Source organism: Oncorhynchus clarkii, chromosome 5 (assembly GCF_045791955.1).
Source record: "Oncorhynchus clarkii lewisi isolate Uvic-CL-2024 chromosome 5, UVic_Ocla_1.0, whole genome shotgun sequence".
NCBI classification, from domain to species: Eukaryota; Metazoa; Chordata; class Actinopteri; order Salmoniformes; family Salmonidae; genus Oncorhynchus; species Oncorhynchus clarkii.
The window spans coordinates 72,519,695-72,543,035 of NC_092151.1; the positions used below are offsets into that span (position 1 = coordinate 72,519,695).

Genomic DNA, 23,341 nt, shown 5'->3' on the forward strand with positions numbered 1-23,341 from the left:
GGGGCAAGGTAAAGTTGAGAAAGAAACAGAGAGAAAAGGTCAGGGTTAGACAAACGGAGAGAGAGCGAAGGAGAGGAGGAGAAAGAGACATCAGAAGGAAGAAAGGAAGGTTAAGAAAAAAAAGTGGGAGAGGAGGAAATGAATGAAGACATAGACAGAGAGGAAGACAACACAGTATCAGTAAGCAGAGCAGAACAGAACAGAACACCACACGTGGGAGTGGGAGGCCAGCAGACACTGACCCCATTTACAGCACTCTGTTTCACAAAAGGACAGGACACAGCAGGGCTATCCAGACAATCCTGTGACAGCTTCTAGTGTTGCAATCAGAGAGGCAGGAAACCATCCGTTGAGAGGCCAAGGCAAGGGCCAATGGCAGCATTGTGTTACCTCTCCAACCAGTCAACAGGTGTCACAGTGAAAGGACTCATCCTATATATCAGCAACAGAAACTCTCTCGTTGTGTGTGTGTGTTTACGAGTGTGTGCGTCCATGCGTATGTGTGTTTCAGTGTGTGTGTGTGTGTGTGTGTGTGTGTGTGTGTGTGTGTGTGTGTGTGTGTGTGTGTGTGTGTGTGTGTGTGTGTGTGTGTGTGTGTCTATGCCTATGTGTGTGTGCAACAGCCAGGGTAACATCACACCCATGACTTCACCCAAAAAGAGCACATATTCTCATTGAGATGAAGCCCTACGGCTCCTGGAGGAGAGGGTGAAGACAAACAAATGTATTTTTGTAACGAGCTGGGAAATGATTTGTAGTCTGCAGGGCTGGATGGGAGTGAAACCCTCCTGACCCATATCGGTTTGGCAGGCCTGTTTGATGCGCTGCCTCGGCCGGCTCGCATCCCACCAGCACACAGACCATGACGTATGGTCTGAGGTGGGCTGAGGGAGGAGGGGAGGAGCAGTTGTAGGTTACAGAATGGGTAGAGCAGGAGACAGGAACTTTCTGGCTGCACCCCTTCAAATGGAATGTTTAATCTGACCCCCGCCCCTCCTACGGTGTGTTATTACAGGGAGATGGAGCGTGCGGACGTCTGCAATTATGTGTGTGTGATGCACAACTTTTCCATAACTCCAGATGTAGTCTTACCTTGGTAAAGATAGGGGGCGCTGTAAGAGGACCGCCACCTCCATATAGTGAAGAAACTGGACTCTGCATCTGGAGGACAAGATAGAGAGATGTAATCTGACCATAAAGTATCTATCTTGAGAACACTTGCTGTTGTTATTCATAATGACCCTTCCAGATTGTATACTGCTGTGTGTGTTTGTGTGTGTGTGTGTGTGTGTGTGTGTGTGTGTGTGTGTGTGTGTGTGTGTGTGTGTGTGTGTGTGTGTGTGTGTGTGTGTGTGTGTGTGTGTGTGTGTGTGTGTGTGTGTGTGTGTGTGTGTGTGTGTGTGTGTGTGTCCTACCCGGTGTGGGGGTGCAGATAGGACCAGGGTGGAGCGGTGAGGTACAGCCTCAGGGCTCTTGGGTGAAGGTGAACGAATGGACAGGGAGATTGAAGTCGTCTTCTTCTGGACCCTAAAACAGACAGCATTAGGTCTGTTCATCAGAGTAGCCATTTAGAGAGAGTAAACAAAACTGTGCAGTAAATGTATAATTACTACTATTTGCAATAATTGTCTGCTCTCACACACGTCTGATGCTATAAACACACAAAGCCGTCAATTTACACCTTATAAATGACTTTGGACCATATGAAAATGGACTAAGATGATGTCACTGAGAATGAGAGCCAAGACGTTAATGTGTAAACAGAAGAGCCGATGAAGGAGTAGTGAAGGCAGAGTGAAGACAGGGAGGGACAGGTGGGAGATACACAGAGAGATAATGACAGAGACAGAGAGAGAGAGAGGCAAGAAGGGCCTTCTATGCCATCAAAGGGGACATCAAATTTGGCACACCAATTAGGATCTGGCTAAAAATACTTGAATCACTTATAGAACCCATTTCCCTTTATGGTTATGAGGTCTGGGGTCCGCTCACCAAGCAAGAATTCACAAAATGGGATAAACACCAAATTGAGACTGCATGCAGATTTTGCAAAAATATCCTCTGTGTACAACGTAAAACACCAAATAATGCATACAGAGCAGAATTAGGCCGATACCCGCTAATGATCAAAATCCAGAAAAGAGACTTTAATTCTACAACCACCGAAAAGGAAGCGATTCCCAAACCTTCCATAACAAAGCCATCACCTACAGAGAGATGAACCTGGAGAAGAGTCCCCTAAGCAAGCTGGTCCTGGGGCTCTGTTCACAAACACAAATAGACCCCACAGAGCCCCAGGAGAGCAACACAATTAGACCCAAACAAAATAACAGCGCAAACTAGATTGTTATTTGGCCCTAAACAGAGAGTACACAGTGGCAGAATACCTGACCACTGTGACTGACCCAAACTTAAGGAAAGCTTTGACTATGTACAGACTCCGTGAGCATAGCCTTGCTATTGAGAAAGGTCGCCGTAGGCAGACCTGGCTCTCAAGAGAAGACAGGCTATGTGCACACTGCCCACAAAATGAGGTGGAAACTGAGCTGCACTTCCTAACCTCCTGCCCAATGTATGGCCATATTAGAGACACATATTTCCCTCAGATTACACAGACCCATAAAGAATTTGAAAACAAACACCATATCTATTGGGTGAAATAGCACCGTGTACCATCACAGCAGCAAGATTTGTGACCTGTTGCCACAAGAAAAGTGCAACCAGTGAAAAACAAACACCACTGTAAATACAACCCATATTTATGTTTATTTATTTTCCCTTTTGTACTTTAACTATTTGCACATCATTACAACACAGTATATATATGACATTTGAAATGTCTTTATTATTTTTGTAACTTTTGTGAGTGTAATGTTTACTGTTTTTTTAATTGTTTATTTCACTTTTGTTTATTATCTATTTCACTTGCTTTGGCAATGTAAACATATGTTTCCCATGTCAATAAAGCCCTTAAATTAAAATGTATTTTAATTGAGAAAGAGAGAGGGAGACGGCTGCCCCCCAGAGACCTCTCATTATCTAAATGACCCAGAGTTTCACTGGCCAGGGTTATAAGGTAATTCGACAGTTTTATAGGGCTAGTTAAATTAGAGCAAGCAGCTAGCCTGATTACCGCCTGGAGGGCCCAGTTGACCTTGACCTAACCACAGGGTTAGGAAGGGGTTAAGGCTCACAAGGTGAAGGGTGGTGAGAGGTTCATGCTAAGACACAGGCATGCACACACACACACACACACACACACACACACACACACACACACACACACACACAAAACGTACTGAGGCATGGCTCCTGATCTGGACTTTGACACTTCTCCTTCTGAGTCGGAGGATGAAGCACCTGAACAGAGGCACAGAGGGATGAGAAATAGAGACCTTTCAGTGAGAGTTGTCTGTACATTCATTCAAATGACAGGAATTGAATAACAGTGAGTGCAGAGATAGTAGCAGTTACCCTGGATGTAGACCTCTGCCGAGGTGTTGTCCGCCCCCAGGCTGTTGGAGGCCACGCAGGTGTAGCGTCCCGTGTCGTCCTCGAAGGCCTCAGCGATCACCAGCGTGTGTAGGGCACCATCCCTCCAGATCTGGATGTCAGGACAGTGGTGCAGCTCCCGCCCCTCACAGAACCACCTGGACACACACAGAGAAAACATTCACTTAAATACCACTCTACAAACAGCCATAGGCCCCACCAATGTGTTGATACAAGTAAGAGCCATCACTTAAGATAAAACTATTTAATTCATTTTAGATTAGCGGTTATAATCAAGACTATGAAGACTGTGGTCTGCCAATCAGAGTAATTAATCAGATTACTGTAAACCCCCCTCCAAACGCACCCACATACCTGAGTACTGCCGGACAGACACCGCCACTCATCTGTGATACATTGGTTTTGGGATCATTGAAATCTTTCATGGTTTCCATACAAATGTTATCCAACCTTAGTTTATGTGTGGTTACTGTTTATACTGTGCATTCATTTATGAGTCCCATTTTTCACTCTCAACACCATGTCCACTGTGCAGTGTAGATACAAAGTTGTATTCGACTTTTTCTCACACATATGCCTTCACAGACACCTCTACCCTCTGGGCATGTCTCAGAGAGTGTTTCCGTACCTGCTCAAGCTCAGCGCTGAGGCAATGACAAAACACAGAGTTACAGGAAACAGGCACATCCCCTCCTTCCCTAACCCCAGACGTCTGAGTTTCTGCCTGGGCTGGAGCGTGGTCTGGTGGGACCTGCCTTGCTCGATACCTGCCTTGCTCAATCAATCACTCACTTCTCACTCACTTCTCCCCTCTCTGGATTGCAGGAGGCATAAGACAGTCTACAGACAGTCTACCACACTAAACAGGCCTAAAATAGTCTACAGACTGTCTACCACACTAAACAGGCATGAGACAGTCTACCAGACTAAACAGGCCTAAAATAGTCTACAGACTGTCTAAAACACTAAACAGGCATGAGACAGTCTACCAGACTAAACAGGCATGAGACAGTCTACCATACTAAACAGGCATGAGACAGTCTACCAGACTAAACAGGCATGAGACAGCCTACCAGACTAGACAGGCATGAGACAGTCTACCAGACTAGACAGGCATATGAGACAGCCTACCAGACTAGACAGGCCTAAAATAGTCTACAGACTGTCTACCACACTAAACAGGCATGAGACAGTCTACCAGACTAAACAGGCATGAGACGGCCTACCAGACTAGACAGGCATGAGACAGTCTACCAGACTAAACAGGCATGAGACAGACTACCAGACTAGACAGGCATGAGACAGCCTACCAGACTAGACAGGCATGAGACAGCCTACCAGACTAGACAGACATGAGACAGTCTACCACAGTAAACAGGCCTAAAATAGTCTACAGACTGTCTATTGCAAGAAACAGAAAGGAGACAGTCTACCAGACCCAATCTGTCTCATATCTGTTCACAGAGCCAATGATCAAACCAACCACTACTACCATGTCACCACTTCAAACACGGCCACAATATTCCCAGAACCATCTCACTCCTGCTTCGCCATACTTTTGCTCCTCCTATAAAATGAGAAAACATGCTCCTATACAGCTGTAACTTTATTGCCTGCCCATTAACCCCAGCAGTGAGAGGAGAAGGAGGAGGAGCAGGAATTCAGAATGGACGAAGCACAGCTGTTCTGTTCCGCCGATGGCAGACCTCGGGAGATTCCAGCCTTTCTGGAACGCTGTATAAAATGCCCTGCATTCCTCTGCCTGGCTATTATACACTTTACATTATACCCTCACTTCACCCTGCCAGTCAGATGTCAGGACAGACAGGCAGGCAGGCAGGCAAAGGCAGGCAGGCAGGCAGGCAAAGGCAGGCAGGCCTTTTATTTTGCCTATTATTTACACCTGACGTGAGAGAGATGCTGAGAGAAGAAAGGGATGGAGAAAGTGAATGAGAGTGCTGGGTAGAACAAGAGTGTGAATGAGTGGTGTGTCAGGCAGGCTCTGAAAGGACAACTGCATACACAACACTCTGTCATTATCGAAACGGGATCGCACAACACAATTCATTAGCACCACTGGCAGGTGGATGAGCCGAAGGGATTTAGTCATAATATTCCGACTGTCAGACTGCACTGAACTGAATGAGAAAAGGGGTTATTCCCTGTAATAGCTACAGTTGAAGTCAGAAGTTTACATACACCTGAGCCAAAAACATTTAAACTCAATTCCTGACATTTAATCCTAGTAAAAATTCCCTGTTTTAGGTCAGTTAGGATCACCACTTTATTTTAAGAATGTGAAATGCCAGAATAGTAGTAGAGAGGATGATTTATTTCAGCTTTTATTTCCTTCATCACATTCCCAGTGGGTCAGAAGTTTACATACACTCAATTAGTATTTGGTAACATTGCCTTTAAATTGTTTAACTTGGGTCAAACCCTTCGGGTAGCCTTCCACAAGCTTCCCACAATAAGTTGGGTGAATTTTGGCCCATTCCTCCTGACAAAGCTGGTGTAACTGAGTCAGGTGTGTAGGCCTCCTTGCTCGCACACACTTTTTCAGTTCTGCCCACACATATTCTATGGGATTGAGGTCAGGGCTTTGTGATGGCCACTCCAATAACTTGACTTTGTTGTCCTTAAGCCATTTTGCCACAACTTTGGAAGTATGCTTGGGGTCATTGTACATTTGCAAGACCCATTTGCGACCAAGCTTTAACTTCCTGACGGATGTCTTGAAATGTTGCTTCAATATATCCGAATTATAAGTGAAATAATCTGTCTGTAAACAATTGTTGGAAAAATTACTTGCGTCATGCACAAAGTAGATGTCCTAACCGACTTGCCAAAACTATAGTTCGTTAACAAGAAATTTGTGGAGTGGTTGAAAAATGAGTTTTAATGACTCCAACCTAAGTGTATGTAAACTTTCGACTTCAACTGTATGTCTTAGCATGGTAAGCAAGGCTAGTCATAAGCCTACACTTGGGGACATTCAGCTGTTCTCCCATAGGAGAACGTTTGTTGGTTCCAGGGAGGATACTTTTTGGTTCCACGTCAAACCCTTTTGGGTTGCATGTTAAACCCCTGTGGAAAGTGTCCTATATGTAACCCAAAAGTGTTCTACCTGGAACCAAAAAGGCTTCTTCAAAGGGTTCTACTATGGGGACAGCCGAAGAACCCTTTTAGGTTCTAGATAGCACCTTTTCTTCTAAGAGTGTGCTGTAACTGGGACTGCTCTGAACTGTTGCTACAACCACTGCTTTCCCCTTAGTAATGACCTAGTCTCGATACCAGTTGTGTGTCTTAGCATGGTTAGTGAGGCTAGTCATAACCCTATATTGTGACGGCACTGAACTGCTCCTACTGCTACAGCTCTAATATTAACCTCTCGTAACTGGGTTCTCTTCCTTATTTCCTGATTAAGTGAAATGAAGGAAAGTTAGCCACAGCCTATCGTCCAGGAAGACAGTTAGTTATGTGTTAAATTATAGGAAACAGATCAGGTCTGTTAGTGACACGAGGCCTCGAGCAGGGAGGCAGGGAGGCCTTGTGTTATCCAGCAGCAGCAGCATGTCATCCACACAGGCAACTGGAGGCCAATAGTCAGCTACGCTCCAAACATCCACAGCTATCTCCACTGTACTGATGAGGCAGTCTGTGACAAACATGCCAAGTCTTTGTACAGTGCTTTTCCCTCTACCCAAGAGCATGGGTTTGCTGTTTGATCTGATTTATAATTCTCAGTAATATCAAAGGCTTGAGTTGAGGAGCTGAAACAGTTCCGTGGATACAGTGCACTGAGCTGACAGCAGAAGGAAATTGAAAGTCTTGATTGTTTGAGCAAAGCAATATGTCTGCGTGGTTCAGGATCCATTTCTCACATTAGAAAAAACGAAATAACTTGGTTGGTTAAAATCCATCTTCTGGGAATTAGCTCTGAATTAAAAATCAATGGGATTTGTGTTTTTTTTTGTTGCTCTCATGCCAAACTGTTTCTGTTGAGTCCCCATTTCTCTACGATAATCACAATGACTCATAGTCTCCCTCAGATTCTCAGTGCCACATGCTCCCAGTTTGAAGTATCCCACACTGGGGGATACCACCATTTAGCTGGAACAATTTGGACTATACATTCACTAGAGGGTACAGTTAATATAGAGGGAACGAGAGGAGAGCAGAGTAGGCATCCAGGAGCCGATGTTCAACCTAACAGGAAGCCAGAACTGCAGAGTAAACTCCCAGTGAGCACCACAATAAAACCTCAGATTAATCAAACCCTAATGACCTGCTATTATGTATAATTACTGAGTAAACTCAGTTAGAAACAGACTATCTGCAATGTTCCTTGTTTAAACCCCACTCCATGTAACTTTGTTTAGCCAGGATGTGGAATGTGCTGAACATAACTCACTTTTCTTACTGTTCTCACTGTTCCTTCTCACTGATCTTACTGTTCCTTCTTACTGTTCTCACTGTTCCTTCTCGCTGTTCCCTCTCACTGTTCCTTCTCACTGTTCCTTCTCACTGTTCCTTCTCACTGTTCCCTCTTCTCACTGTTCCTTCTCACTGTTCCTTCTCACTGTTCCTTCTCACTGTTCCCTCTCACTGTTCTTTCTCGCTGTTCCTTCTTACGGTTCCTTTTCACTGTTCCTTCTTACTGTTCTCATTGTTCCTTCTTACTGTTCATACTTTCATACTTTCCTTCTTACTGTTCATACTTTCCTTCTTACTGTTCCTTCTCGCTGTTCCTCCTCGCTATTCTCTCTGTTCCTTCTCACTGTTCCTTCTTACTGTTCCTTCTTACTGTTCTCACTGCTCAACATAACCCTGCTGTTCTCACTGTTCCTTCTTACTGTTCATACTGTTCCTTCTTACTGTTCCTTCTCGCTGTTCCTTCTCATTGTTCCTTCTTACTGTTCCTTCTTACTGTTCTCACTGTTCCTTCTTGCTGTTCCTTCTCAATGTTCCTTCACACTGTTCTCACTGTTCTCACTGTTCCTTTTCGCTGTTCCTTCTTACTGTTCCTTCTTACTGTTCTCACTGTTCCTTATTGCCGTTCCTTCTCAATGTTCCTTCACACTGTTCTCACTGTTCCTTCTCGCTGTTCCTTCTCACTGTTCTCACTGTTCCTTCTTGCTGTTCTCACTGTTCCTTCTTACTGTTCATACTGTTCCTTCTTAATGTTCCTTCACACTGTTCCTTCTCGCTGTTCTCACTGTTCCTTCTCCCTGTTCTCGCTGTTCTCGATGTTCCTTCTTGCTGTTCCTTTTCAATGTTCCTTCACACTGTTCTCACTGTTCCTTCTTGCTGTTCTCACTGTTCCTTCTTACTGTTCATACTGTTCCTTCTTAATGTTCCTTCACACTGTTCCTTCTCGCTGTTCTCACTGTTCCTTCTCCCTGTTCTCGCTGTTCTCGCTGTTCCTTCTCACTGTTCCTTCTCCCTGTTCTCACTGTTCTCGCTGTTCCTTCTCACTGTTCCTTCTCCCTGTTCTCACTGTTCTCGCTGTTCCTTCTCACTGTTCCTTCTCCCTGTTCTCACTGTTCCTTCTCACTGTTCCTTCTCCCTGTTCTCACTGTTCCTTCTTACTGTTCCTTCTCACTGTTCTCGCTGTTTCTTCTCACTGTTCCTTCTCCCTGTTTTCACTGTTCCTTCTCACTGTTCTCACTGTTCCTTCTTACTGTTCCTTCTCACTGTTCTCGCTGTTCCTTCTCACTGTTCCTTCTCCCTGTTCTCACTGTTCCTTCTCACTTTTCTCACTGTTCCTTCTTCAAATTTTTACCCCTTTTTTCTCCCCAATTTTGTGGTATCCAATTGTTAGTAGCTACTATCTTGTCTCATCGCTACAACTCCCATACGGGCTCGGGAGAGACGAAGGTTGAATGTCATGCGTCCTCCGATACACAACCCAACCAGCCGCACTGCTTCTTAACACAGCGCGCATCCAACCCGGAAGCCAGCCGCACCAATGTGTCGGAGGCTACACCGTGCACCTGGCAACCTTGGTTAGCGCGCACTGCGCCCGGCCCGCCACAGGAGTCGCTGGTGCGCGATGAGACAAGGACATCCCTACCGACCAAGCCCTCCCTAACCCGGACGACGCTAGGCCAATTGTGCGTCGCCCCACGGACCTCCCGGTCGCGGGGCGCGAACCCAGGGACTCTGATGGCACAGCTGGCGCTGCAGTACAGCGCCCTTAACCACTGCGCCACCCGGGAGGCCTCACTGTTCCTTCTTACTGTTCCTTCTCACAGTTTGTTCCTTCTTACTGTTCTTACTGTTCTCACTGTTTTTTTATTACTGTTCTCACTGTTCCTTCTTACTGTTCTCACTGTTCCTTCTTACTGTTCCTTCTTACTGTTCTCACTGTTCCTTCTTACTGGTCCTTCTCATTGTTTGTTCCTTCTCACTGTTCCTTCTTACTGTTCCTTCTTACTGCTCTCACTGTTCCTTCTTACTGCTCTCACTGTTCCTTCTCACTGTTCCTTCTCACTGTTCATTCTCACTGTTTGTTCCTTCTTACTGTTCTCACGGTTCCTTCTTACTGTTCTCACGGTTCCTTCTTACTGTTCCTTCTTACTGTTCCTTCTCACTGTGTTTTCCTTCTTACTGGTCCTTCTTACTGTTCCTTCTCACTGTTTGTTCCTTCTTACTGTTCTCACTGTTCCTCCTCGCTATTCTCACTGTTCCTTCTCACTGTTTGTTCCTTCTGACTTTTCCTTCTTACTGTTCTCACTGTTCCTCCTCGCTATTCTCACTTTTCCTTCTGACTTTTCCTTCTTACTGTTCTCACTGTACCTCCTCGCTATTCTCACTGTTCCTTCTCACTGTTTGTTCCTTCTTACTGTTCTTACTGTTCCTCCTCGCTATTCTCACTGTTCCTTCTCACTGTTCATTCTCACTGTTTGTTCCTTCTTACTGTTCTCACTGTTACTCCTCGCTATTCTCACTGTTCCTTCTCACTGTTTGTTCCTTCTTACTGTTCTTACTGTTCCTCCTCGCTATTCTCACTGTTCCTTCTCACTGTTCATTCTCACTGTTTGTTCCTTCTTACTGTTCTCACTGTTCCTTCTTACTGTTCTCACGGTTCCTTCTTACTGTTCCTTCTCACTGTTCCTTCTCACTGTGTTTTCCTTCTTACTGGTCCTTCTTACTGTTCCTTCTCACTGTTTGTTCCTTCTTACTGTTCTCACTGTTCCTCCTCGCTATTCTCACTGTTCCTTCTCACTGTTTGTTCCTTCTTACTGTTCCTTCTCACTGTTTGTTCCTTCTTACTGTTCTCACTGTTCCTCCTCGCTATTCTCACTGTTCCTTCTCACTGTTTGTTCCTTCTGACTTTTCCTTCTTACTGTTCTCACTGTTCCTCCTCGCTATTCTCACTTTTCCTTCTGACTTTTCCTTCTTACTGTTCTCACTGTACCTCCTCGCTATTCTCACTGTTCCTTCTCACTGTTTGTTCCTTCTTACTGTTCTTACTGTTCCTCCTCGCTATTCTCACTATTCCTTCCTACTGTTCCTTCTTACTGTTCCTTCTCACTGTTCCTTCTCACTGTTCCTTCTCACTGTTCCTTCTCACTGTTCCTTCTCACTTTTCTCACTGTTCCTTCTTACTGTTCCTTCTTACTGTTCCTTCTCACTGTTTGTTCCTTCTCACTGTTCTCACTGTTTTTTATTACTGTTCTCTCTGTTCCTTCTTACTGTTCTCACTGTTTTTTATTACTGTTCTCTCTGTTCCTTCTTACTGTTCTCACTGTTCCTTCTTACTGTTTGTTCCTTCTTACTGTTCTCACTGTTCCTTCTTACTGTTCCTTCTTGCTGTTCTCACTGTTCCTTATTACTGTTCCTTCTCACTGTTTGTTCCTTCTCACTGTTCCTTCTTGCTGTTCCTTCTTACTGCTCTCACTGTTCCTTCTCACTGTTCCTTCTCACTGTTCCTTTTTACTGTTCTCACTGTTCCTTCTTACTGTTCTCACTGTTCCTTCTCACTGTTCCTTCTCACTGCTCCTTCTCACTGTTTGTTCCTTCTCACTGTTCCTTTTTACTGTTCCTTCTTACTGCTCTCACTGTTCCTTCTCACTGTTCCTTCTCCCTGTTCCTTCTCACTGTTTGTTCCTTCTTACTGTTCCTTCTCGCTGTTTGCTCCTTCTTACTGTTCTCACTGTTCCTCCTCGCTATTCTCACTGTTCCTTCTTACTGTTCCTTCTCACAGTTTGTTCCTTCTCACTGTTCTTACTGTTCTCACTGTTACTCCTCGCTATTCTCACTGTTCCTTCTCACTGTTTGTTCCTTCTTACTGTTCTCACTGTTCCTCCTCGCTATTCTCACTGTTCCTTCCTACTGTTCCTTCTTGCTATTCCTTCTCGCTGTTTGTTCCTTCTCACTGTTCCTCACTGTTCCTTCTCACTGTTCGTTCTTCTTACTGTTCCTTCTCACTGTTCCTTCTCACTGTGTTTTCCTTCTTACTGGTCCTTCTTACTGTTCCTTCTCACTGTTTGTTCCTTCTTACTGTTCTCACTGTTCCTCCTCGCTATTCTCACTGTTCCTTCTCACTGTTTGTTCCTTCTTACTGTTCCTTCTCACTGTTTGTTCCTTCTGACTTTTCCTTCTTACTGTTCTCACTGTTCACTTTTCTCACTGTTCCTTCTTACTGTTCCTTCTCACTGTTCCTTCTCACTGTTCCTTCTCACTGTTCCTTCTCACTTTTCTCACTGTTCCTTCTTACTGTTCCTTCTTACTGTTCCTTCTCACTGTTTGTTCCTTCTCACTGTTCTCACTGTTTTTTATTACTGTTCTCTCTGTTCCTTCTTACTGTTCTCACTGTTTTTTATTACTGTTCTCTCTGTTCCTTCTTACTGTTCTCACTGTTCCTTCTTACTGTTCCTTCCTTCTTGCTGTTCTCACTGTTCCTTCCTTCTCACTGTTCCTTCTTGCTGTTCCTTCTTACTGCTCTCACTGTTCCTTCTCACTGTTCCTTCTCACTGTTCCTTTTTACTGTTCTCACTGTTCCTTCTTACTGTTCTCACTGTTCCTTCTCACTGTTCCTTCTCACTGCTCCTTCTCACTGTTTGTTCCTTCTCACTGTTCCTTTTTACTGTTCCTTCTTACTGCTCTCACTGTTCCTTCTCACTGTTCCTTCTCCCTGTTCCTTCTCACTGTTTGTTCCTTCTTACTGTTCCTTCTCGCTGTTTGCTCCTTCTTACTGTTCTCACTGTTCCTCATTCTCACTGTTCCTTCTTACTGTTCCTTCTCACTGTTTGTTCCTTCTCACTGTTCTTCTCACTGTTCCTTCTTACTGTTCTCACTGTTACTCCTCGCTATTCTCACTGTTCCTTCTCACTGTTTGTTCCTTCTTACTGTTCTCACTGTTCTCCTCGCTATTCTCACTGTTCCTTCCTACTGTTCCTTCTTGCTATTCCTTCTCGCTGTTTGTTCCTTCTCACTGTTCCTTCTCGCTGTTCCTTCTTACTGTTCCTTCTCACTGTTCGTTCCTCCTGTTCCTTCTCACTGTTCCTTCTCACTGTTTTTCCTTCTTACTGGTCCTTCTTACTGTTCCTTCTCACTGTTTGTTCCTTCTTACTGTTCTCACTGTTCCTCCTCGCTATTCTCACTGTTCCTTCTCACTGTTTGTTCCTTCTTACTGTTCCTTCTCACTGTTTGTTCCTTCTTACTGTTCTCACTGTTCCTCCTCGCTATTCTCACTGTTCCTTCCACTGTTTGTTCCTTCTGACTTTTCCTTCTTACTGTTCTCACTGTACACTCCTTCTGACTTTTCCTTCTTACTGTTCTCACTGTTCCTTCTCACTGTTCCTTCTCACTGTTTGTTCCTTCTTACTGTTCTTACTGTTCCTCCTCGCTATTCTCACTATTCCTTCCTACTGTTCTTCTTACTGTTCCTTCTCACTGTTCCTTCTCACTGTTCCTTCTCACTGTTCCTTCTCACTGTTCCTTCTCACTTTTCTCACTGTTCCTTCTTACTGTTCCTTCTTACTGTTCCTTCTCACTGTTTGTTCCTTCTCATTCTCACTGTTCCTTCTGTTCTCACTGTTTTTTATTACACCTGTTCCTTATTACTGTTCCTTCTCACTGTTTGTTCCTTCTCACTGTTCCTTCTTGCTGTTCCTTCTTACTGCTCTCACTGTTCCTTCTCACTGTTCCTTCTCACTGTTCCTGTTCCTTCTTACTGTTCTCACTGTTCCTTCTCACTGTTCCTTCTCACTGCTCCTTCTCACTGTTTGTTCCTTCTCACTGTTCCTTTTTACTGTTCCTTCTTACTGCTCTCACTGTTCCTTCTCACTGTTCCTTCTCCCTGTTCCTTCTCACTGTTTGTTCCTTCTTACTGTTCCTATTCTCACTGTTCCTTCTATTCTCACTGTTCCTTCTTACTGTTCCTTCTTGTTTGTTCCTTCTCACTGTTCTTCTCACTGTTCCTTCTTACTGTTCTCACTGTTACTCCTCGCTATTCTCACTGTTCCTTCTCACTGTTCATTCTCACTGTTCCTCCTCGCTATTCCTGTTCCTTACTGTTCCTTCTTGCTATTCCTTCTCGCTGTTTGTTCCTTCTCACTGTTCCTTCTCGCTGTTCCTTCTTACTGTTCCTTCTCACTGTTCGTTCCTTCTTACTGTTCCTTCTCACTGTTCCTTCTCACTGTGTTTTCCTTCTTACTGGTCCTTCTTACTGTTCCTTCTCACTGTTTGTTCCTTCTTACTGTTCTCACTGTTCCTCCTCGCTATTCTCACTGTTCCTTCTCACTGTTTGTTCCTTCTTACTGTTCCTTCTCACTGTTTGTTCCTTCTTACTGTTCTCACTGTTCCTCCTCGCTATTCTCACTGTTCCTTCTCACTGTTTGTTCCTTCTGACTTTTCCTTCTTACTGTTCTCACTGTTCCTCCTCGCTATTCTCACTTTTCCTTCTGACTTTTCCTTCTTACTGTTCTCACTGTACCTCCTCGCTATTCTCACTGTTCCTTCTCACTGTTTGTTCCTTCTTACTGTTCTTACTGTTCCTCCTCGCTATTCTCACTATTCCTTCCTACTGTTCCTTCTTACTGTTCTTTCTCACTGTTCCTTCTCACTGTTCCTTCTCACTGTTCCTTCTCACTGTTCCTTCTCACTTTTCTCACTGTTCCTTCTTACTGTTCCTTCTTACTGTTCCTTCTCACTGTTTGTTCCTTCTCACTGTTCTCACTGTTTTTTATTACTGTTCTCTCTGTTCCTTCTTACTGTTCTCACTGTTTTTTATTACTGTTCTCTCTGTTCCTTCTTACTGTTCTCACTGTTCCTTCTTACTGTTTGTTCCTTCTTACTGTTCTCACTGTTCCTTCTTACTGTTCCTTCTTGCTGTTCTCACTGTTCCTTATTACTGTTCCTTCTCACTGTTTGTTCCTTCTCACTGTTCCTTCTTGCTGTTCCTTCTTACTGCTCTCACTGTTCCTTCTCACTGTTCCTTCTCACTGTTCCTTTTTACTGTTCTCACTGTTCCTTCTTACTGTTCTCACTGTTCCTTCTCACTGTTCCTTCTCACTGCTCCTTCTCACTGTTTGTTCCTTCTCACTGTTCCTTTTTACTGTTCCTTCTTACTGCTCTCACTGTTCCTTCTCACTGTTCCTTCTCCCTGTTCCTTCTCACTGTTTGTTCCTTCTTACTGTTCCTTCTCGCTGTTTGCTCCTTCTTACTGTTCTCACTGTTCCTCCTCGCTATTCTCACTGTTCCTTCTTACTGTTCCTTCTCACTGTTTGTTCCTTCTCACTGTTCCTTCTCACTGTTCCTTCTTACTGTTCTCACTGTTACTCCTCGCTATTCTCACTGTTCCTTCTCACTGTTTGTTCCTTCTTACTGTTCTCACTGTTCCTCCTCGCTATTCTCACTGTTCCTTCCTACTGTTCCTTCTTGCTATTCCTTCTCGCTGTTTGTTCCTTCTCACTGTTCCTTCTCGCTGTTCCTTCTTACTGTTCCTTCTCACTGTTCGTTCCTTCTTACTGTTCCTCCTCACTGTTTGTTCCTTCTCACTGTTTCTTCTCGCTGTTCCTTCTTACTGTTCCTCCTCACTGTTTGTTCCTTCTCACTGTTCCTTCTCGCTGTTCCTTCTTACTGTTCCTTCTCACTGTTTGTTCCTTCTTACTGTTCTCACTGTTCCTCCTCGCTATTCTTACTGTTCCTTCTTACTGTTCCTCCTCACTGTTTGTTCCTGCTCACTGTTCCTTCTCGCTGTTCCTTCTTACTGTTCCTTCTCACTGTTTGTTCCTTCTTACTGTTCTCACTGTTCCTCCTCGCTATTCTTACTGTTCCTTCTTACTGTTCCTTCTTTCTGTTCCTTCTCACTGTTCCCCCTCACTATTCTTGTAACTGTTCCATAACTACAGACGCTGGGAGATGGGAAGGAAGTACAGGGTGAGGATTTAATAACAAATAGACATGAAACTAAAAAACAACAGCGTCTGGACAAGAGAAACAAAACAACATCAATGCAGATATGAAACTGAGGAAGTGACAGATATAGGCGAGGCAATCAATGACGTGATGGAGTCCAGGTGAACGATGAAGCACCGGTGCGCGTCACGATGGTGACAGGTGTGAGTAATAATGAGCAGCCTGGCAAACCTCGAGCGCCAGAGAGGGGGAGTGGGAGCAGACGTGACATTCTCACTGTTCCTTCTCCTTGTTCTTTCTCACTGTTCAGATGGAGCAGCACTGGGCTGGGCTGACTAGTCCAGATGTGGCCTAGCAGCTGTGGGTACTGTGGGTACTGTGGGTACTGTGGGTGTGAGAGCAGGACGCAGCCACCGTGTAAAAATTACTTTTAATGATCTGAACGATAGCCCTTCATTAACACACCCTTCACCTTCACCATCCTATTCCCATTACACACCCTGTAGTACAATAACAGTAGGAAACACACTCTGGTCCAGACATACACACACACACACACACACACACACATACACACAATGGCTGGGTGTGTAAGCTAGGAGAAATTACCTGAGTGTTTTATCCTGGCCTCTCCTTTCCTCTCCCACCCCTAGGCCCCAAGCCAGACGACTTCCAGACATCCCCCACAACCCTCCCCCCCCACACACATGCACTAACCCTACTTTATTAGAACCTTGACTACACCCCTCCGTCCATCAGAACAGCTGCTCCTACCAGCTTTACAAATAAACCTGAGGTGAGCTGAGTTCTGTACAGTATCCTACAGTTGGATTTATCAGAGGGAGTGGGGAGTAGGAGAGCTGGTTATTGTGAATGTGCCTCATTAAGGTATAAAATAGGGATTTTGGGCTATCTGGTCCTCTGAGTATCTGTTACACAACACATCGATGTAAACACAAAGGCTGAACCACCAAAAATGCTAAAAATTGCAAGCCATGACAAAAAGTTGAATTGTGAAGGATGAGATAAAACCATCCACAAAACTATCCTTGGCCCTCTCTGGTGCGTGTCGAGGGCCACAGTCACCTCATCTGACCCGGTCGTTAATCGCTGCTGTTGATGGAAAGATTTACAGAGCGAAGCTTAGTTTCACCACAAGACCAAAGAGCCATAAGAGCAGAGAGAGAGAGAGAGTGTGTTAGGTTTCGTAAATGGCTGATTCAGACTTGAAATCACAGAACAATACAAAGTAATTTGGGGAGAGGGAGAGGGATAGAGATGCCCTTGAATGGATTCCATCAGGACAGCGGAACAGAGGGTTAGAGACCAGAACACACACCCACCACCCAAAAGTGTACATGAGGATAGAGTATGTACGGCATGCATAATGCTCAGTCTCTCCTCAAATGGTGACCACAGGAATCAAGCAAAGAAAAAAACTGGACTAGAGTTAAGGAGCAACACTTACGTCTTTATTCATAATTACAAACTGCACCATGAAGTTGAAATAAAACCAACCAACAGTGAATTTTAGACCAACATTTTTTATATAAAAAAAGTATTCAGTAATGCCCTTGGAGGAGTTTCAAAGACAGGCCAAGACCACAGTCTGTAAAGTTCTCAAGTTAGCTTGTTTTTTGTTTAAAAAACTCTCCAAACACACACATACAGTACAGTATGCATGCACACTTGCAGACCCACCTGCACTCGCAGACCTACCTGCACTCGCAGACCCACCTACACTCGCAGACCCACCTGCACTCGCAGACCCACCTGCACTCGCAGACCCACCTACACTCGCAGACCCACCTACACTCGCAGACCCACCTGCACTCGCAGACCCACCCACACTCGCAGACCCACCTACACTCACAGACCCACCTGCACTCGCAGACCCACCTACACTCGCAGACCCACCTACACTCACAGACCCACCTACACTCACAGACCCACCTACACTCACAGACCCACCTACACTCACAGACATAAGGAAACTATTTCACTAATACAGACACACCAGTTGGGGAGCAGTATATCAATCTCCTCATTAAAAACCAATACACAGTCACCCGGCTGTGAAATGCCATGCAAAATCTAGGGCTCTTGGGCTTTAGGAACTTTATAGAACCTGTGCAAACATCACTGTAAATAGATCTGAAAGCACAATGACACTTAAAGGCTTTGGAACAGTGGGTACACATATGGTCGGGCCTCAACACTAAACACAAATGAGCTCCTCCTACTGCAGTTACCTACGCACCTGTTAAAGTAACGACAACATAATGCACTGATTCAACACATTCATTGTTGGAAATGAAACAGGCAGCATTATTCCATATTGTTGTTTGGGACCTTTTTACTGAAGAATATGTCTGTTTTTTATGATTGTGTTTTGCTTTCTGTGTATTGTTGTGTATAATTACATGTATTTTAATGTGTATATGAATGTGTAGTTTAATGTGTTTATTTCATTGTGATGTGTCAGTTTGTGCTAAACAGGACTTGACTGGTCTTAACATTGACTCCCTGTCAAAATACAGGTGAAATATATATATATTTTTTATATATACAAAATATGCAGACACTCAGAAACATAACAAGTTTATCTGAAAACTGATTAGAAAAAGGGGCACTAATGGTCTACAGACTAATCTCGCCCATACAGTGCATTCGGAAAGTATTCAGACCACTTGACCTTTTCCACATTTTGCTACGTTACAGCGTTATTCTAAAAAAAACTTTTTTAATTACCTCATCAATCTACACACAATACCCCATAATGACAAACCAAAAACATGTTTTTAGAAATGTTTGTAAATTTATAAAAAATAAAACGGAAATATCATATTTACATAGACCACCATTCAAAAGTTTGGGGTCACTTAGAAATGTCCTTGTTTTCAATGAAAATATAAATTAAATAAGTTGCAAAATTAATAGGAAATATGGTGAAGTTGACATGGTTATAAATAATGCTTTTTAATTGAAATAATAATTGTGTCCTTCAAACTTTGCTTTCGTCAAAGAATCCTCCATTTGCAGCAATTACAGCCCTGCAGACCTTTGGCATTCTAGTTGTCAATTTGTTGAGGGAATCTGAAGAGATTTCACCCCATGCTTCCTGAAGCACCTCCCACAAGTTGGACTGGCTTGATGGGGACTTCTTACGTACCATACGGTCAAGCTGCTCCCACAACAGCTCAACAGGGTTGAGATCCGGTGACTGTGCTGGCCACTCCATTATAGACAGAATACCAGCTGACTGCTTCTTCCCTGAATAGTTATTGTATAGTTTGGAGCTGTGCTTTGGGTCATTGTCCTGTTGTAGGAGGAAATTGGCTCCAATTACGCGCCGTCCACAGGGTATGGCATGGCGTTGCAAAATGAAGTGATAGCCTTCCTTCTTCAAGATCCCTATTACCCTGTACAAATCTCCCACTTCACCACCACCAAAGCACCCCCAGACCATCACATTGCCTCCACTATGCTTGACAGATGGCGTCAAGCACTCCTCCAGCATCTTTTCATTTTTTTCTACGTCTCATGAATGTTCTTCTTCGTGATCCGAACACCTCAAACTTAGATTTGTCTGCACATAGCACTTTTTTCCAATCATCCGTTGTCCAGTTATTTTGCCCCTCCTAATCTTTTCTTTTTATTGGCCAGTCTGAGATATGGCTTTTTCTTTGCAACTCTGCCTAGAAGGTCGCCTCTTCACTGTTGACGTTGAGACTGGTGTTTTGCGGGTACTATTTAATGAAGCTGCCAGTTGAGGACTGTTTCTCAAACTAGACACTCTAATGTACTTGTCCTCTTGCTCAGTTGTACACAGCGACCTCCCACTCCTCTTTCTATTCTGGTTAGAGACAGTTTGCGCTGTTCTGTGATGGTAGTACACAGCGTTGTACAAGATCTTCAGTTTCTTGGCATTTTCTTGCATGGAATAGCCTTCATTTGTCAGAACAAGAATAGACTGACGAGTTGCAGATGGAAGTTTGTTGTTTCTGGCCATTTTGAGGCTGCAATGGAACCCACAAATGCTGATGCTCCAGATACTCAACTAGTCTAAAGAAGGCCAGTTTCATTGCTTCTTTAATCAGGACAACAGTTTTCAGCTGTGCTAACATAATTGCAAAAGGGTTTTCTAATCATCAATTAGCCTTTTAAAATGATAAACTTGGATTAGCTAACACAACGTGCCATGGGAACACAGGAGTGATGGTTGCTGATAATGGGCCTCTGTACGCCTATGTAGATATTCCATAAAAAATCTGCTGTTTCCAGCTACAGTAGTCATTTACATTAACAATGTCTACACTGTATTTCTGATCAATTTGATGTTATTTAAATGGGCAGAAAATGTGCTTTTCTTTCAATAACAAGTACATTTCTAAGTGACCCCAAACTTTTGAACAGTAGTGTAAGTATTCAGACCCATTACTCAGTACTATATTGAAGCACCTTTGGCAGCATTTACAGTCTTAAGTCTTCTTGGGTATGACGCTACAAGATTGGCACACCTGTATTTTGGAAGTTTCTCCCATTGTTCTCTGCAGATCCTCTCAAGCTCTGACAGGTTGGATGGAGGGCGTCGCTGCACAGCTATTTTCAGGTCTCTCCAGAGATGTTCGATCGGGTTCAAGGCTGGGCTCTGGCTGGGCCACTCAAGGACATTCAAAGACTTGACCCGAAGCCACTCCGGTGTTGTCTTGGCTATGTGCTTAGGGTTGTTATCCTGTTGGAAGGTTAACCTTCGCCCCAGTCTGAGGAACTGAGCTCTCTGGAGCAGGTGTTCATCAAGGATCTCGCTGTCCTTTGCTCCATTCATCTTTCCCTCAATCCTGACTAGTCTCCCAGTCCCTTCCGCTGAAAAACATCCCCACAGCATGATGCTGCCACCACCATGCTTCCCCGTAGGGATGGTGCCAGGTCTCGTCCAGACGTGACGTTTGGCATTCAGGCAAAATAGTTAAATTTTGGTTTCATCAGACCAGAAAATCTTGTTTCTCATGGTCTGAGAGTCCTTATGGTGCCTTTTGGCAAATTCCAAGAGGAGTGTCATGTGCCTTTTACTGAGGAGTGGCTTCCGTCTGGCCACTCTACCATAACGGCCTGATTAGTGGAGTGCTGCAGAGATGGTTGTCCTTCTGGAAGGTTCTCCCATCTCCACAGAGGACCTCTAGAGCTCTGTCAGAGTGACCATGGGTTCTTGGAAACCTCACTGACCAAGGCCCTTCTCCCCCGATTGCTCAGTTTGGCTGGGCAGCCAGCTCTAGGAAGGGTCTTGGTGGTTTCAAAGTTCTTCTATTCAAGAATGATGGAAGCCACTGTGTTCCTGGGGACCTTCAATGCTGCAGAAATGTTTTGGTACCCTTCCCCAGATCTGTGCCTCAACACAATCCTGTCTCAGAGCTCTATGGACAATTCCCTTTTTGCTGAAATGCACTGTCAACTGTGGGACCTTATACAGACAGGTGAGCCTTTCCAAATCATGTCCAATCAATTGAATTTACCACAGGTGGACTCCAATCAAGTTGTAGAGACATCTCAAGGATGATCAATGGAAACAGGATACAAGTGAGCTCAATTTCTAGTCTCATAGCAAAAGGTCTGAATACTTACAGTTGAAGTCAGAAGTTTACATACACTTAGGTTGGAGTCATTAAAAATCGGTTTTCAACCACTCCACACATTTCTTGTTAGCAAACTATAGTTTTGGCAAGTTGGTTAGGACATCTACTTTGTGCACGACGCAAGTAATTTTTCCAACAATTGTTTACAGACAGATTATTTCACTTATGATTCACTGTATCACAATTCCAGTGGGTCAGAAGTTGACATACATTAAATTGACTGTGCCTTTAAACAGCTTGGAAAATTCCAGAAAATTATGTTATGGTTTTAGAAGCTTCTGATAGGCTAATTTACATAATTTGAGTCAACTGGAGGTGTACCTGTGGATGTATTTCAAGGCCTACCTTCAAACTCTCTGCTTGACAATCAAAAGAAATCAGCCAAGACTTCAGAAAAACATTGTAGACCTCCAAAAGTCTGGTTCATCCTTGGTAGCAATTTCCAAACACCTGAAGGTACCACGTTCATCTGTACAAACAATAATACACAATTATAAACACCATGGGACAATGCAGCCGTCATACCGCTCAGGAAGGATACGCGTTCTGTCTCCTAAAGATGAATATACTTTGGTGCGAAAAGTGCAAATCAATCCCAGAACAACAGCAAAGGACCTTGTGAAGATGCAGAAGGAAACAGGTACAAAAGTGTCTATATCCACAGTAAAAACAAGTACTATATCGACAAAACCTGAAAGGCCGCTCAGCAAGGAAGAAGCCACTGCTCCAAAACTGCCATAAAAAAAATAGAACTGTTTGGCCATAATGACCATCGTTATGTTTGGAGGGGAGGCTTGCAAGCCGAAGAACACCATCCCAACCGTGAAGCACGGGGGTGGCAGCGTCATGTTGTGGGGGTGCTTTGCTGCAGGAGGGACTGGTGCACTTCACAAAATAGATGGCATCATGAGGTTGGAAAATGATGTGGATATTTTGAAGCAACATCTCAAGACATCAGTCAGGAAGTTAAAGCTTGGTCGCAAATGGGTCTTCCAAATGGACAATGACCCCAAGCATACTTCCAAAGTTGTGGCAATACAGCTTAAGGACAACAAAGTCAAGATATTGGAGTGGCCATCACAAAGCCCTGACCTCAATCCCATAGAAAATTTGTGGGCAGAACTGAAAAAATGTGAAAAAGTGTGTGTGAGGCCAAAAAACCTGACTCAGTTACATCAGCTCTGTCAGGAGGAATGGGCCAAAATTCAATCAATTTATTGTGGGAAGCTTGTGGAAGGCTACCCGAAACATTTGACCCAAGTTAAACAATTTGAAGGCAATGCTACCAAATACTAATTGAGTGTGTGAAAACTTCTGACCCACTGGGAATGTGATTAAATAAATAAATCATTCTCTCTACTATTATTCTGACATTTCACATTCTTAAAATAGTGATGATGTGGTGATCCTAGCTGACCTAAGACAGGGAATTTTTACTAGGAACAAATGTCAGGAATTGTGAAAACTGAGTTTAAATGTATTTGGTTAAGGAGTATGCAAACTTTTGACTTCAACTGTATTTAAATAAGTTATTTATTTTTTGTATTGTTAATACATTTGCAAAAATGCTTTGCTTTGTCATTAAGGGTATTGTGTGTAGATTGATGAGAAAAAATATATACATTTTAGAATAAGGCTGTAATAAAATGTGGGAAAAGTCAAGGGGTCTGCAATGGCGCTCCTCTTTGTCTGATGATGAGGAATAGGAATCATCAGACCAACACGCAGCATGGTAAGTGTTCATAGTAAATTTAATTAAATAAACTGAACACTGAATGACAAAAACCAACAAAGAGAGTGAACGACACGAAACAGAAAGCAACTAC

General features: G+C 43.8%; 1 protein-coding gene across 13 annotated transcripts in view; it reads right to left on the reverse strand.

Annotated features, from left to right (window-relative positions):
• LOC139409355 (palladin-like) overlaps positions 1-23,341 on the reverse strand; it is a 104,047-nt gene that overhangs the window by 46,757 nt on the left and 33,949 nt on the right. For all 13 annotated transcript variants that reach the window (XM_071154389.1, XM_071154387.1, XM_071154379.1 and 10 more), the window contains exons 3-6: positions 3,475-3,650; positions 3,300-3,360; positions 1,416-1,527; positions 1,093-1,161 (exon numbers count right to left, since the gene is read on the reverse strand). In XM_071154389.1, coding sequence (XP_071010490.1) covers positions 1,093-1,161; positions 1,416-1,527; positions 3,300-3,360; positions 3,475-3,650 — 418 coding nt within the window. The remainder of the gene's footprint in view (positions 1-1,092; positions 1,162-1,415; positions 1,528-3,299; positions 3,361-3,474; positions 3,651-23,341) is intronic.